At 39.5% G+C, this 11,792-nt stretch overlaps 1 protein-coding gene across 2 annotated transcripts; it reads left to right on the forward strand.

Moving 5' to 3' along the window:
* Positions 1–55: 55 nt before the first annotated feature.
* Positions 56–11,461, forward strand: LOC122824373. 2 transcript variants are annotated; one of them, XM_044104952.1, is made up of 4 exons: positions 56–140; positions 2,242–2,314; positions 2,661–2,805; positions 5,154–11,461. In XM_044104952.1, the coding sequence occupies exon 4, from the start codon at positions 5,241–5,243 to the stop codon at positions 10,113–10,115; it is 4,875 nt and encodes a 1,624-aa protein (XP_043960887.1). In that variant the 5' UTR covers positions 56–140; positions 2,242–2,314; positions 2,661–2,805; positions 5,154–5,240; the 3' UTR covers positions 10,116–11,461. The 2 variants fall into 2 exon arrangements, with proteins under 2 accessions (XP_043960887.1, XP_043960888.1); XM_044104953.1 differs by lacking the exons at positions 56–140; positions 2,242–2,314; positions 2,661–2,805 and adding an exon at positions 4,159–4,218.
* The last annotated feature ends 331 nt before the right edge of the window (positions 11,462–11,792 follow it).

Below are 11,792 nucleotides of genomic sequence, written 5' to 3' on the forward strand. Positions count from 1 at the left end.
CCGAGTCATTAGTTCGGTTTCCTGTTAGCAACCAGTTTCTCTTCAACAATTAAAAGGGAACTTGTGGGGAAAAAAACCGTTCAGAAATAATAGCACCTGAAGAGGATCCGCCCGAGTCAGACCGAATCAGGAAATGTACGGTAAGTCTCAAACTTCCTGAAGTCACCCAAACAGTTTTCGTAGGTTAATTTATTTATCGGAGTTAGATTATATAAAAAACTTTCTACAGCAGTTAAATGTGTGACGAAGCTTAATTTTAGGGAAATGGCTAAATGTAACTCCTGCCCTTTTTCTATCGCCTTGAGGATCATTTATCATCTCTAGTTTAGAAACTACAATAGCTAGATAATAGATAATAGAATAATAGATTATATTATTAATTAGTGAATTATTTGAACGCAGTTTGTGATTAGCGAAACCTTTGATTTATGAAATGTTTATTATAAAGCCAGGTTAATTTCACTACGTCTAAATGCTCTAAATGTTTCAAAGAAACCTTCAAACAGGCTTAAAGGTGTGTGTGTGTGTGTGTGTGTGTGTGTGTGTGTGTGTGTGTGTGCGTGTGTGTGCGTGTGCGTGGGTGTGGGTGTGGGTGTGTGTGTGTGTGTGTGTGTGTGTGTGTGTGTGCGTGGGCGTGGGTGTGTGTGTGTGTGTGTGTGTGCGTGTGTGTGTGTGTGTGTGCGCGCCCGCACGCGTTTGTTTCTAATACCTTGTGGGGACCATGGACTATTTTCCTGACATATACCACGTTGTGGGGACCCACTGCTCTTTGTGGGGACCGAAGCCTGGGGCCCACAAGGGGAAACGCTGTTTTTGGGTCAGGGGTCAGATTTAGGACTAAGGTGTGAACTGAGTTTTGGTTACGGTTAGGATTAGGTTTCTAATGATTAGGATAAGGTTTAGGCTGTAGAAATTAATGGAAGTCAATGGAAACTCCCCTCAAAGATAGCTGCACAAACGTGTGTGTATGGGTGTGTGTGTGCGTGGGTGTGTGTGTGTGTGTGTGTGTGTGTGTGTGCGTGGGCGTGGGTGTGTGTGTGTGTGTGTGTGTGCGTGTGTGTGTGTGTGTGTGTGCGCGCCCGCACGCGTTTGTTTCTAATACCTTGTGGGGACCATGGACTATTTTCCTGACATATACCACGTTGTGGGGACCCACTGCTCTTTGTGGGGACCGAAGCCTGGGGCCCACAAGGGGAAACGCTGTTTTTGGGTCAGGGGTCAGATTTAGGACTAAGGTGTGAACTGAGTTTTGGTTACGGTTAGGATTAGGTTTCTAATGATTAGGATAAGGTTTAGGCTGTAGAAATTAATGGAAGTCAATGGAAACTCCCCTCAAAGGTAGCTGCGCAAACGTGTGTGTGTGTGTGTGTGTGTGTGTGTGCGTGTGTGTGTGTGTGTGTGTGTGTGTGTGTGTGTGTGTGTGTGTCTGTGTGTATTTAGCAGATGTCCATTGCTTCTTTATTTATAGTGAGTTTGAATTGTCAGATTATACAGATACTTTCTATCAGCACTATCAGTGGATGTTTTAGAAACAGTCCATAATCTGAAGTTTTGATTGATTTTTCCTTTAAAAAATAAAATTCAGACAAGATAGTTTAAAGTCAAACAGACGTGTTTAGTTACCATGTTACATTACCAAACAACAAAAATGCCAAACTCAAAGCCAGGGGACCAAATCAGGCCTTGATATTATATGGTCTTAAAGAATCTATTGGGCCACATAAATAGAGCCTTTAAAGGTGCAGTATGTAACTTTTACAAAAATGTGCTAAAATATAAATTTAAAAAATAATAAAAACTACATATTAGGATTAAAATTGCAGTTTTTGTCTTCAGATGGTAATAGTAGTTTAGGAGGAGATGGAGGACATCAATCTTTTCACAGATCCTGTTTCAGCAAACATGTAAAAACCATCTTTTATAAAAGTTACATCCTGCAGCTGTTATGATTTCAGCTGCAAACAAAAATGACTCCAACACAACTAGTCATTTCATCTGCGAATGCATTTCAAATTTCTAATTAAAGTTGACTTTTATTATATAATTATCTCACTAATAAGCCTTTACTGCAATGTATTTTATATATTCAGTCATGTATGATATAAATTAGATGTTTGTCTTAGTTGATCATGTTGTTACATCAGCTGATTGAAAACAATTTCCTAGTTGATAATATAATTACATTTATTTTCTGTAACAAATGAAGGTTTTGCACTGATAACAGTTATTTTACAATTTTAGCAAATGAATTAAAGGTCTGATGAAGGAATCATCTGATGAGTCACTAACATGAATCTCAGCTGTGAGCCAATATGTAAGTATTTACACAAATAACTGTCAGATTTATCTTTGTTGCATTATACATATTAGTTGGTGTTTCTAATAAAAATGCACAAAATACCTTAAAATAAATTTAGATTTGTTACATTGTCACAATCTCACAGTGAAAAATAGTTGTTTTTAACATAATTATTAGTGCTACTTTAACTGGGACACACTTTACCACTATTGTGCATTTTTACATTCTGATTCACTATTCAGCAGAACTGTTGTCAAAATAAACTGTTCTTTATGTTATTATTGGAGGCAATCAGGTTATAATAGAATTTACATATTTAAGGCGGTACATTAATTTCTCTTTTTGATTTCAAATGTTTCAGGATCTTATGAATATTTAACAGAGGAAGAACAAGAAAGAAGAATTGATGTCCCCAACAATTTCACACCTGTAACTCCAACCAGGAGGCCTCTCACCACAGATTCCTCACCACAGGAACCAATCAGCAATCAACATCCCTCATGCAGGTTTGCATATATTTTATTATAGAGTTTTTCTCCATCCGTGTCCAAACTGTGTAGAGATTATAACCTTATAAAACCAAATAAATCATACAGTGTCCTATTCACACATTCAGGCTGCAGCTTAGTAAGTTAATAAAAATGTTATTTTGAGTCATGCTAAGATGTGACTAAGATGCTGGTTATTTATTGTTGTTGTTTTTGTTGTTGCCAGACTGTTTGAAGTAAACAAATTGTACTAGTGTCTGTTGGCGCATCAAGTTTATCATGTAACAAACTGTAACCAAGTATGTTAAGATCAACGTAGCTTTTTATCTTGTTTTGGAGAAATGGCTTCTTCATTAGTGGAGGTTCACAATTATTATTCTCAGGTCTTTGTGAATTTATTTGATTTTTCCTGGACATGGAAAACATGGAGACTGTTATTGAAACCTTCCTTAAAAACAATAAACATACACTTTGTATTGATAAACGGATGTAAACATATTTTTATTATCAGCAGATCATTTTGGTGTCTTTTTGAACAGATGTTTTCCTTTCTTGGCCCAAAAATCATGAGTTTTACATAAACATGATAGAATGATCTTCAGTTAACTCCTTCACTTTACTTTGTAAACATTTGGTGCTTAGCAGCTTCAGGAAATAAACACAAAACTACACAAAGATTCAAACAGATTATTTAACAGAGATGGAGAGAAAAGGAAAGGTTAGAATAAAACTAACTTTTTGGACAAAGATTTTCCTTCAGGAAGGAAAAATGTTGGCAGATGATGAAGAATCAAAAATAAATAAAATCCTGTTTGTTGTGAAATCCAGGTAAGTTAAAACTACCTGTGATATTTGTTAAACAAAGCTCATAAATGTAACTTGTGTTAAATTAAAACAAATATATTTACATAAATCCAAAGCAGTGTTTGAGAAAACACACACACAATAATAAATAAAATGAAAAGAATAAATGAATGAATATTTTAAGTGAAAAATAAAAATCTTGTTTTGAAGTAAAACTGCTTGGTTAAAACGGCGCGAAGTTCATGAAGTAATAAAATTTTGATCTGCTGAATACAAAACATTTCTAAAAAAATAAATAAAAAATCAAAGTATGTCTTTTAAAAATTCAAAATTTTATATTAACGGGGAAAAAGTTTGATTTCCTCTGATATTAAAGGCAGACTGTAAAGTTTAAAGGAACATTTTAAAAGGCTTCACAGTGTTAAAGAGCTTTACGATGAAAAACAAAAGCTCCTTAAAATGGTTTTGCTTTTTAATTTAAGATGAAACTTGATTGACATTTGTTAAAGAAAAGGGGATTTTAAATTGAAAAAGGTCAGAGGGGAAACGGAAGAAAAGAGTAAAAAAGTAAAAAGGAGGAGGGAGGATGAAGTCAAACTGAGGCTCTGGATGTGTGACTGAATGTCGGTGAGTTTTATTACTGTCATCAGCTCCACTGACTGGCCGGTCTGGTTCTGTCGGTACCGGTCCGGACTCTGCTCCCGGTTCGAGTCGATCAGAACTCAGCTTCAGTAAAAGGAGGGCGGAGATTTTTAAACGGACTTCGTTCCGTTCAGAAAAAGCAAGAAGTTAAAGGTTCGGTCAGGTTGGGCGGATTCTTCCTTCCGGGATCTAAAAGTTCAGGTTGAATCTCTAATTTCTCTTGATTCCAACCACAGAAGAGAAACGAGACGCTACAAATTAATCATAAAGATAAATGTAAAAACTCTGGGTGTAAAAACAGAAGATCCGTTTCCAGTTAGGGACCGTCTGCAAAGTGACGCTCCGGAAAGAAAAATGTCACCAGAAGCTATAAAACATGTTAGATTTATAATTAGAAGAAAACTGTCTGAGATTTATTATCCAGGATGAATTTACAGTCTATTGTCATCATTAAACAGTGAAGTGAAGCATCACAGTTTGTAGACGATCTCTGAGCGCTCTTCACATCTGCTGCTGTTTTATTCCTGTCTCTTTAAGATCCGGGTCCCCGCTACGTCACAACGACTCTATTCAGCTTTGTGGCATTAAAGGACATTAATTGTGTCAAACATGTTTGTTTTTATGGAGGTTTTTCTAAATCTGCAGGTGTTTTTGTGTTTCTGCAGCGTGACGTTCATGTTCAGTAAATCATGTTGATAATCTTCTCACTGCTTTGGAAACTGAAGCTTTAACATGCAGATCATTTACTAAAATATTTTTAACAGAAGCAAAAAACATTTGAAATACAATTACTTTATTTTATGCTTAGATGAACTTCTGTATCCCTCCTTGCTGGAGTTTTTTCTCCTCCTTGTTTTACATTTAAATGTTTTAAAACAAGATTTGTTTCTCCCTCATTATTTCTGCTTTTGATATTCTAGGATGAACAAAATCTGAGGCCTGAAAAAGAAGACAAAGGACCAGAATCTCATCAGGTTTCAGAAAGGAGTCACTAAATCCAGGTCAAGATGAAACGCAGAAGAAAAAGTTCAGTTTTCAATGAAAGAACTTCATCAGATTCAATGAAGAAAGATGAAGAAACATCTGAACACGAAGACAAACTGGAAGATCAAACACTTAGCCTTCAATCTACTGACATTTTCAGTCCCATGGAAAGAAGGAGGGATGAATCCTCAGACCTGGACGAACCGTCTTCTGATCAGATATCTCATCAATCCGAGGCAGCAGAGGGATTATCTGATGTGTTAGACCAAGAAACTGAGACTGATCCAGTTCCACTTCCATTCTTAGGAAGTGAAACTGAGGAAATAACAAAAGCCAGTGAGGGAACACCAAGACAGCCTGATACCGAGTCAGTCGGGTCGGTTTCTTCACTACATGGAGAAGGAGGCAATAGTTTATATTCTTTCCATCCCTTTGATTGTGGGATGGTTGTTGTGCCTCCTCCTTTCTTCACCCATGAAAAAAGGAATCATCCTTTCTTCATGAATTATTCCTGGGGAAAACCCCTCTACCAACGAAGGGTTCATTCATTAATTGAAGAACATGAAGCAGATGCTGAACAAACCTTCCAAGGTGAAGAGCAACACACCCCACTTGATCTTTCTTTACCCTCCAACACTCGTTTCATCAACGTATCACCACCAGCTGTAACCTCTACATCCACTGCAGATACGTCTTTGAAGCGACTCGACTTCTCTCTTTCTCATCAAGATGAATCTCATAGTCAGTATGTGGGACCTTCCAGGACAGTTAGGAAGATGCCTGAGGTTTTAAATATTAGCGAACTCTGCTATGTTCCACATAGTGGGAACGTTTCCACAGTAAGGCCTCCAGAACTTCCTGATGTAATACAACCAATGGGTGAACAATACAGCAGACAAAATTCAGCAGGAAACAACCAAGATGAAATAATGGAGTCGGTTGGACATGTGAGCTACTCCGTCCCAAACAGATCAGCCTCTACTGGCCTTCTCCGGATTTCAAAGCACAAAAAACGAACTATAATCAGGAGGGGAAACATATCTAGATATCAATCAGACTCTGCAACAGAAATGGAAGAAAAGCATCAGGAGCATCAAAATAAATCATTACATCAAGGAGAAGAATCCTCTTTCACAAACGTCCAAAGTTCAGATTTGCCTCCACGGGCCCTCATACCCTTTATAGCATATGCGCAACAGGGTGCTTTATTTCAACACTCTCTGAGTTCATCAACTAGTAGAAAACTACCTATAGCATCTTGTATCAAAATGGAAATTCGGAGCAAACAGTTGAAGCAGGCAGAAAATCCTGCAGCTGATGAGGATCAACTGGAAAGACCTGAAGATCTTGAGCAGGTCATATCACCCAACATTTTAACACCTTTACCTCTCCAACAGCCTCTCACCACAGATTCCTCTAAAGAGGAACCAATCAGCTGCTCAATGGATCACAATGTTCCTCTTTCCTCTGATCCGACTCAGAGCCACTCCGACCCAAACAGATCAGCCTCTACTGACCTTCTCCTCCCTTCAGGATCTGGTTTGAGAAAAGGAGACCTCAGTAACTCGTCTCCTTCTCTCCTCTGTCCTCTGACTCATCAGGATCCTCCTTTAGACGTCAGTATCTTACCCCGAGCTGCTAGTTTACCCAACATGAAGCTCCAAAGCAGCTTTGAGGAGTTTACTCCTGGTTTCTGTGGAGATGCAGAAGATGAAACCTACTGGTTCCAGTGCTCCAGTCCAGGCCTGTACCAGTGCAGAGTGAGCGGCCTGGTGTTTGACATGAAGGGAGGAGGAGACGTGTTTTACAGGGTTGTTCCCTGGAACAGGAGATTTCTGAGCCAACATGGCAAGAAGCCTGCAGGACCTCTGTTTGACATCAGCTGCCAGCAGCAGTCTGTGGCTCAGCTTCATCTCCCTCACTGTGAGGTCCGCTCCACAGGACGATGTCACTTCCTGTCAGTCGCTCATCTACGTGACGAAAGCATCGAGTTCATCAGGCCTGAGAGGATCACAGAGACTCACATCATCATCAGCATCACAGGGTTTTCTGCTTTTGGGAACGTCAAGGACGAAGATTCTCCTCCTGACCCGGTCCGAGCCTTGGTTCTGCTGTTCTACAAACCTCCAGATGATCCCGAGTCAGAACACGAGATTAATGTGTTGATGCTGCCAAAGAACGTTGTTCTCAGAACTGTACTGCAATTTAGGAAGAAGTTTTATGAGAATGAAGGATTCATAGAGTCGCCTCCAGACTGTAAACTGCAGCCAAAGAAGGTTTACTCTCTGTTCACGTCTCCTGGAGGAGATCCAGTTCTGCTTCTTCCCAAAATGACAGCGTTTTATTGGGAGTATTATGAAGTCTACTTTTCATCGTTTCAGGTGCCATTAAGAACCTTTAGAGATTTTACCCTGAGTTTGGTGGAGGAGGAGACTTCTAACTGTGTTTGGAAACAGTGTGTTCATCTTTCACCTCCGAAAGCAAAAATTAGCTTCTTTTCAAGCGAGCGGATGAAAGAAATACAAAGCAGCACAATCGATCGGATATCAGTAGCAAAAGTTAATCCACATGGTGCTGAACTTCATTCTTCTGCTGTTTTCCAGACAAAGGATGTTCAAGGCCAGAGCCAGCCATCACGTTTCTCTTTGTTCTCCAGATTGAACCCTTTCCATTATCAACAGAAAATAAAATTTGACAAAGACAAACAACGAGAAATTGAAGAAAAGCTTCAGAAAGATCTATATGAAGTAGATAAAACACAAAGATATAGCGCAAAATTACCAAGATCAACTTCATCCCTGTCAAAAATAAGCAGGTATGGGTCAATTGTTTCTGTAACTGAACATTCTCTAGATTTACCAACTAGTAAAATAAAATGCAAAGCATTGTGTCTCAAGAAGAAACCTCTAAAAACCTTGAAGCAGACTTATGAAGATCATCTCAAACAAACTGAAGAACTTGACCAATTCGCAGTCCCAGGGATAACACCTTTATCTCTCCAACAGCCTCTCACCACAGATTCATCTAAAGAGGAACTAATGTACTGCTCAATGGATCACAATGTTCCTCCTTCCTCTGATCCGACTCAGAGCCACTCCGACCCAAACAGATCAGCCTATATTAACCTTCCCCGGACTTCAAAGGACAGGAAACAAATTTCACTCAGGATGAAAAACAGATCTAGATATCGATCAGGCTCTGCCACAGAAATTGAAGAAAGGCATCAGGACCATCAAAATAAATCATTTTATCAAAGATTAGAATCCTCTTTCACAAACCTGCCTTCATGGACCTGGCTACGCTTACGTAGGTTTAATTCACAAGCCAATGCTTCTTCAATTCAACACTCTCTGAGTTCATCAACTAGTAGAAAAGAATCTGTAGGATCTGGTATCAAAATGGAAACTCTGACAGAAAATCCTGCAGCTGATGAGGATCAACTGGAAAGACCTGAAGATCTTGAGCAGGTCATATCACCCAACATTTTAACACCTTTACCTCTCCAACAGCCTCTCACCACAGATTCCTCTAAAGAGGAACCAATCAGCTGCTCAATGGATCACATTGTTCCTCTTTCCTCTGATCCGACTCAGAGCCACTCCGTCCCAAACAGATCAGCCTCTACTGACCTTCTCCCTCCTTCAGGATCTGGTTTGAGAAAAGGAGACCTCAGTAACTCGTCTCCTTCTCTCCTCTGTCCTCTGACTCATCAGGATCCTCCTTTAGACGTCAGTATCTTACCCCGAGCTGCTAGTTTACCCAACATGAAGCTCCAAAGCAGCTTTGAGGAGTTTACTCCTGGTTTCTGTGGAGATGCAGAAGATGAAACCTACTGGTTCCAGTGCTCCAGTCCAGGCCTGTACCAGTGCAGAGTGAGCGGCCTGGTGTTTGACATGAAGGGAGGAGGAGACGTGTTTTACAGGGTTGTTCCCTGGAACAGGAGATTACTGAGCCCACATGGCAAGAAGCCTGCAGGACCTCTGTTTGACATCAGCTGCCAGCAGCAGTCTGTGGCTCAGCTTCATCTCCCTCACTGTGAGGTCCGCTCCACAGGACGATGTCACTTCCTGTCAGTCGCTCATCTACGTGACGAAAGCGTCGAGTTCATCAGGCCTGAGAGGATCACAGAGACTCACATCATCATCAGCATCACAGGGTTTTCTGCTTTTGGGAACGTCAAGGACGAAGATTCTCCTCCTGACCCGGTCCGAGCCTTGGTTCTGCTGTTCTACAAACCTCCAGATGATCCCGAGTCAGAACACGAGATTAATGTGTTGATGCTGCCAAAAAACGTTGTTCTCAACAATGTTCTACGTTTCAGGAAGAAATTAGACGATAATGAAAGATTCCTGGAGACGCCTCCAAATTGCAAACTGCAGCCGAATCAGTTTTACTCTCTGTCTGTCTCTCCTGGTGGCGACTCGGTTCTGGTTCAGCCCAAAGAAGCCGAGTTTGATGCAGAATCCTATGAAAATTACGTCCCAACGTTCCAGGTGGTTTATGAGGAAATGATGAAACACGTCAGACTGTCTCTGACGGACAGCAGCTCCTGCATCGTCTGGGAGAGACGGGTTTGTCTTTCTGCTGCCGGAGTCAGAAGATCCAGTGGACCGACCCGACAGAACCTCAGTCCACAAGAGCAACTGATGGAGATAAGGATCAGTTTTATGGAGGGAGTATCAGGACCGGTTCTGCAGAGTTTGTTGGATAATCTGCTGGAGGAAAAAGTCATCAATGATTTTGAGAGGGAGGCAGTGGAGGCAGAGAGAACCAGAGGAGACAGAGCTCGAGTTTTAATCGACACGGTGAGGAGAAAAGGAGATGTTGCGAGTTCAAAGATGATCCGGTTCCTCTGTGAGCTCGACCATCACTTCTCTGAACGTCTGGGGCTGATGTGAGGAAGAATCAGGCAGAATGGAAAAACTAATGTTGAGGCTACTGAGAGTTATTCTTTCTGTTAAAGTTAAAATATTGAACCTTTAGTGAAGCTTCATGACTTGTTTTGATTAAAAACGTTGTTAAATGTTGCAGAGGTTGGAGATACCTGCAGAAAGGACTGAGTTGAATATTACTGAGATGGAAGTGAAGAACAAACCATCAGGCCTGCTGGTTTGTTTCTGTGGTGCAGCAAACATGAAGAGTCACATTAAAAATGATCATCACTCTGAACTCCATCTTACTATTGACCTCTACATTGGGACTTCTTAGACTATAAAGTCAAAATAGGAACAAAAAAGCACAATAGTTAAAAATAGCCCTCACCACGCAAGGTGAATTATATTAAGATACTGGAAAGGTCAAAATATTCCTACCTGTACAGAACGATATGCAGCACTTTTATAGATCGCCTCTAATGAACGACTCATCCACAAGATAAACGGTCAGATTGAGGCGTTTTAACCGTTGTTAAAACCAGAGGAAAGGCTCAAACACTATTGGTCCAGAATAAACGATACAGTGTGTGTGAACTTTTTATTTACATTATTTTATTTTATTTTTATTTTACTATATTTTCTTTTGCTTTAGCTCCTTCTGCTGGCGGAGGTGGGGGAGGATCGGGAGGAGTTCAGGGGGAAAATGTTAAAAACTCAAGTCCTTCTCTGTATAACTATAAGTATATTAATGTTGTATACTTTACAGTACTGATACTGTCAACACCGGTTTCACTGTATGTTTAATTGTTAAAGGATTTAATAAACATTGAAAATAAAAAATAAAAAATCACGTTAAAAAAATATCCACTCACATTTTGATTTTCTAAAAAATTATCATTGTTCAATATTTTCTTAAACATACTATTATTTAAATATTTGAGTCGAATATTGTTCAAGTCAAATATTAATATAATGTATTATTTCAGTATTTATTTAACTATATGTTCTGTTGAAATGATGTAAACTGGCTCATTTGATTACTAAATTAACACAGCAGTCCAACTATAGCATGAATGTTTATAGCTGATATATATGAAAAACACAGGAGAATGATATTATTAAATACTGGAATACACATATATAACATTAAAATACAAAACATAATGATTTCCACAATATTTTATTTTTTAAATCCTGAAAACATTGAAGTAATTAGAAAAATATTTTTTTTAATGTATGTATATCTGATATTGTGTTTTTACGCCTATTTACTGTATTATTGAACTGTTTGTACTCGATGCTGATATTTAAATGTCTGTAAATATTTTTTTAAAACAAATTAAAAAGAGAAAAATAAGTTGATGCCCTTGTATTCTGACTTCACGCACTCTTAGATGAGAATGTGAACGCAACATGAAACGTCATAATGACGTAAGCCAATAGCTTTTCGAGGAGGTGTGGCTTAATAAACTCGTCGACCCTCTTCCGGCTGACTGTTTCTGTTGCTGAGCCTCAGTCCACTAACAAACAAACTGTTCAAGCAGAGTGTTTTAGACTGTTGGGTTGGTAACGGGGCGGTTTCGTGATGTTTATCATTACTGACCGATCTTCCTGCTGAAAGCGGCGTTGTTTCATCTGCTGAAGCTCCCAGCTGAGCTGTCAGAGCGCAGGAGGAAGAAGAGTCACTGCATTTCAAAGGCC

This window comes from Gambusia affinis, linkage group LG21 (assembly GCF_019740435.1).
Source record: "Gambusia affinis linkage group LG21, SWU_Gaff_1.0, whole genome shotgun sequence".
NCBI classification, from domain to species: domain Eukaryota; kingdom Metazoa; phylum Chordata; class Actinopteri; order Cyprinodontiformes; family Poeciliidae; genus Gambusia; species Gambusia affinis.

What these genes read in the sequence shown, in the direction of transcription:
- LOC122824373 (XM_044104952.1), top strand. Translation starts at nt 5,241, where the DNA reads ATGAAACGCAGAAGAAAAAGTTCAGTTTTCAATGAAAGAACTTCATCA.